We start from the raw sequence: 3,564 nt of genomic DNA, 5'->3' as shown, positions 1-3,564 counted from the left end.
GATATCAGCCATAGCAAGTTCTTTCAAGATATGTCTCCAAAGGCAAAGGAAACAAAAGCAAAAATAAAGTTTTGGGACTTAATCAAAATCAAAGCTTCTGCACAGCAAAGGAAACAGTCAAGAAAACAAAGAGGCAACCCACAGAATGAGAGAAGATATTTGCAAATGACTATACAGACAAAAGTTTGATATCCAGGATCTATAATGAACTCCTCAAACTCAACACACACAAAACAGACAATCATATCAAAAAATGGGCAGAAGATATGAACAGACACTTCTCCAATGAAGACATACAAATGGCTGTCAGACACATGAAAATTGCTCATCATCAGTAGCCTTCAGGGAGATTCAAATTAAAACTACTTTGAGATATCACCGTATACCAGTTAGAATGGCCAAAATTAGCAAGACAGGAAACAACATGTGTTGGAGGGGATGTGGAGTAAAGGGAACCCTCTTACACTGTTGGTGGGAATGCAAGTTGGTGCAGCCTCTTTGGAGAACAGTGTGGAGATTCCTCAAGAAATTAAAAATAGAACTTCCCTATGACCCTGCCATTGCACTCCTTGGTATTTACTCCAAAGATGCAGATGTCATGAAAAGAAGGACCATTTGTTCCCCAATGTTTATAGCAGCAATGGCCACAGTCACCAAACTGTGGAAGGAACCAAGATGCCCTTCAATGGATGAATGGATAAGAAAGATGTGGTCCATATACACTATGGAGTATTATGCCTCCATCAGAAAGGACTAATACCCACCTTTTGTAGCAACATGGACAGGACTGGAAGAGATTATGCTGAGTGAAATAAGTCAAGCAGAGAGAGTCAATTATCATATGGTTTCACTTATTTGTGGAGCATAACAAAAAGCATGGAGGACATGGGGAGTTAGAGAGAAGGGGGTTGGGGTAGATTGGAAAGGGAGGTGAGTCATGAGAGACTATGGACTCTGAAAAACAATCTGAGGTGTTTAATGTGGCAGGGTGGTGGGAGGTCAGGGTAACAGGTGGTGGGTTTTATAGAGGGAACGGATTATATGAAGCAGTGGATGTGGTGAAAAAATAAAGATACTGTTATGCTGAAAATAAATAAATTAAAAAATAGAAATTTTTTAGAAAAGCATTTTTTTTTAGAAAAGAAAGAAATTTTTAGAAAAGAAATAACTAATAAAAATAAAATCATAAATAGTGAATCTACAAACTACCATCCACCCTCTCAGGGACCCCAAATGTTGGGGCCCAGTTGTGGCCTTTTTCTCTGAAACTGCACTCCTTCTCCACCTTCCAGGTTTTTCTGCCTCTATTCTCCAGTATCTGTGAGTAATAAACCGTGTTTTGTTAGAATTCTCTGATGGGTGTTGTTGAGGCATGTCTTACAATCACAGTAAGAACCCAAGGGCTGGGGCTGCCACAGCAGAGGCTCTGGTCAGGGATGAGTCTATGGGAATTCCACAAGCACATAGGTTCAGGCAAGTTCCCAGGCTTTCCTGCCTGAGCATCCCTGTCAGTAGCCTAAGAATTAAAGGGAACAGTATTAGAGTACATGTTATAACGAAAAGGAGTTACAGTAGTGATGTAAAAAGATTGACAAACCCTAGGTGAGAACGGAAATTTATTATTATTATTATTATTATTATTATTCTCTACAATGAAGTTCTGTAAAGGGCTTGGTGGCCAACTGTAGATTCTTTCATATGAAGAATACAACTCATGATGATTCTTTGGGGAAATCTAGGGAAAATTTACTTGGCATGATATATGTCATTTGAAGTGAAATTACTTTAAGAAATCCAAACATCCCATATAAAATAAAGAAATTTTCAGTCATTTGTGGCCCAAAGAGGGAGAAAATATTGGGAAGAGCAGAAAATGGACAAAGGGAAAATTGTGAAACAGACAAAGCAGAAGTTTAATAAAGTGAGTTACTTAAGTATGTGGAAAAAATGAATTAAATTCAAACAAATGAAAATTCTTGAAAGTAAATAGAAGGAACAGATTCTACTTCCATAGTCCAGTGGAAGAATAGCAGTTCCTGCTTCCAAGGCTGTGAGCCCTGCAATCATATACACTTTTTACATCACTGGAACCCCAATGATTCTTTTAAGAGCCATCTTTATGTCTTTGTTCCTCAGGCTGTAGATGAAGGGGTTTAGCATAGGTGTGACCACAGTGTACATCACTGAGGCTACTGTACTTGAGTGGGAGCTTTGGAGAGAAGCAGAGCTAAGGTACACTCCTAGGATTGTACAATAAAATAAGCAGACAACTGAGAGGTGAGATGCACAGGTCGAAAAAGCTTTGTACTTGCCCTGAACTGATGAGATTCCATGTATTGAAGATACTATCTTGGAGTAAGAGTAAAGGATCCCAGCTAGGGAAGCACCACCTAACAAGCCAGCTGCAAAATGCATCACCATGTCATTAAGAAACTTGTCAGAACAAGCAAGTTGGACCACTTGATTGATTTCACAGAAAAAGTGGGAGATTTCCACCAATCTACAGAAAGACAGCCACAACACCATTAAACTTTGTAATAAGGAATTCAGGGCACTCATCATCCAGGACATCAGAACCAGAAGTACACAGTAGGTGGGTTTCATGATGACCATGTAGTGCAGGGGGTGACAGATGGCCACAAAACGGTCATATGCCATCACAGCCAGGAGAAAATTGTCCAACCCAGCTAAGAACAGGAAAAAGTATATCTGAGTGATGCAACCTTCGTAGGTTATGACTTTGCTATGAGTCTGGATGTTCTGAAGCATCTTGGGGATGGTGGTGGAGGTGAAACAGATGTCTACAAAGGACAGGTTGGCAAGGAAGAAGTACATGGGGGTGTGGAGGTGGGAGTCTGAGCTGACAGCCAGGATGATGATAAGGTTTCCAAACACAGTGATCAGGTACATGGACAGGAAAAGGGTAAATATGAGGAGCTGTAATTCTGGTTCCTCTGATAATCCAAGAAGAAGAAATTCTGACATTTGTGTATCATTACCTGGTTCCATGTAGTGGAGGTGGGTACTAGGAAATAAAAAAAAAATAACATGGCTAATTTTCTCTAAAATGAACATTACAAATATCATTGAAATTCTACAAATTGTACAAAAATTCTACAAATTCTACAAATTTTTTTACATGTACAAAGTCAATATCTATAAGTTTTATATAGAACATGTCCCCTCTCAAGAGAATTCTGGCTCTGAATATGAGTGTGCATCCCACACTTGACATTTTCCACAAATATTCATGTATTATATACTTTCAATGAGAAATTCTGTCACACATTTGAGGTAAACTTGGGTAATGTCTAGCTTCCAGGCAAAGAATATAGGTGTCATGAAACAAGTGTCTGCATGTTTCAGTGATGGAGAAGACATGCAAATAAAAGATCAGATAGAATGTCAGAAAGCGACAGGTGCTATGAAGAGAAACAAAGTGGGATAAAAAGAAAGAGCAGATGGTTTTAATTTTTAGCTGTTGCTTGGATAGGCCAACACACATTTACACAGAGACCTCAAGGAGGAGTCAGCAGGAGACATAGTGTTATTTAGGAAAATATG

The 3,564-nt window shown here is 39.1% G+C and overlaps 1 protein-coding gene across 1 annotated transcript; it reads right to left on the bottom strand.

The window, feature by feature from the left end:
• Window positions 1-2,076: 2,076 nt before the first annotated feature.
• Window positions 2,077-3,009, bottom strand: LOC101674059 (olfactory receptor 7A5-like). The gene has a single exon (XM_004781402.1). The coding sequence runs from the start codon at window positions 3,007-3,009 to the stop codon at window positions 2,077-2,079; it is 933 nt and encodes a 310-aa protein (XP_004781459.1).
• Window positions 3,010-3,564: the final 555 nt, after the last annotated feature.

This window comes from Mustela putorius, unplaced genomic scaffold (assembly GCF_011764305.1).
Source record: "Mustela putorius furo isolate JIRA1106 unplaced genomic scaffold, ASM1176430v1.1 tig00000095_pilon_pilon_pilon, whole genome shotgun sequence".
Taxonomy (NCBI): domain Eukaryota; kingdom Metazoa; phylum Chordata; class Mammalia; order Carnivora; family Mustelidae; genus Mustela; species Mustela putorius.
The sequence above is the reverse complement of the archived record's forward strand: the minus strand, read 5'-3'. Positions and strand labels throughout refer to the sequence as shown.

Coding starts and splice junctions, on each gene's coding strand:
- LOC101674059 (XM_004781402.1), bottom strand. CDS start 3,009: ATGGAACCAGGTAATGATACACAAATGTCAGAATTTCTTCTTCTTGGA.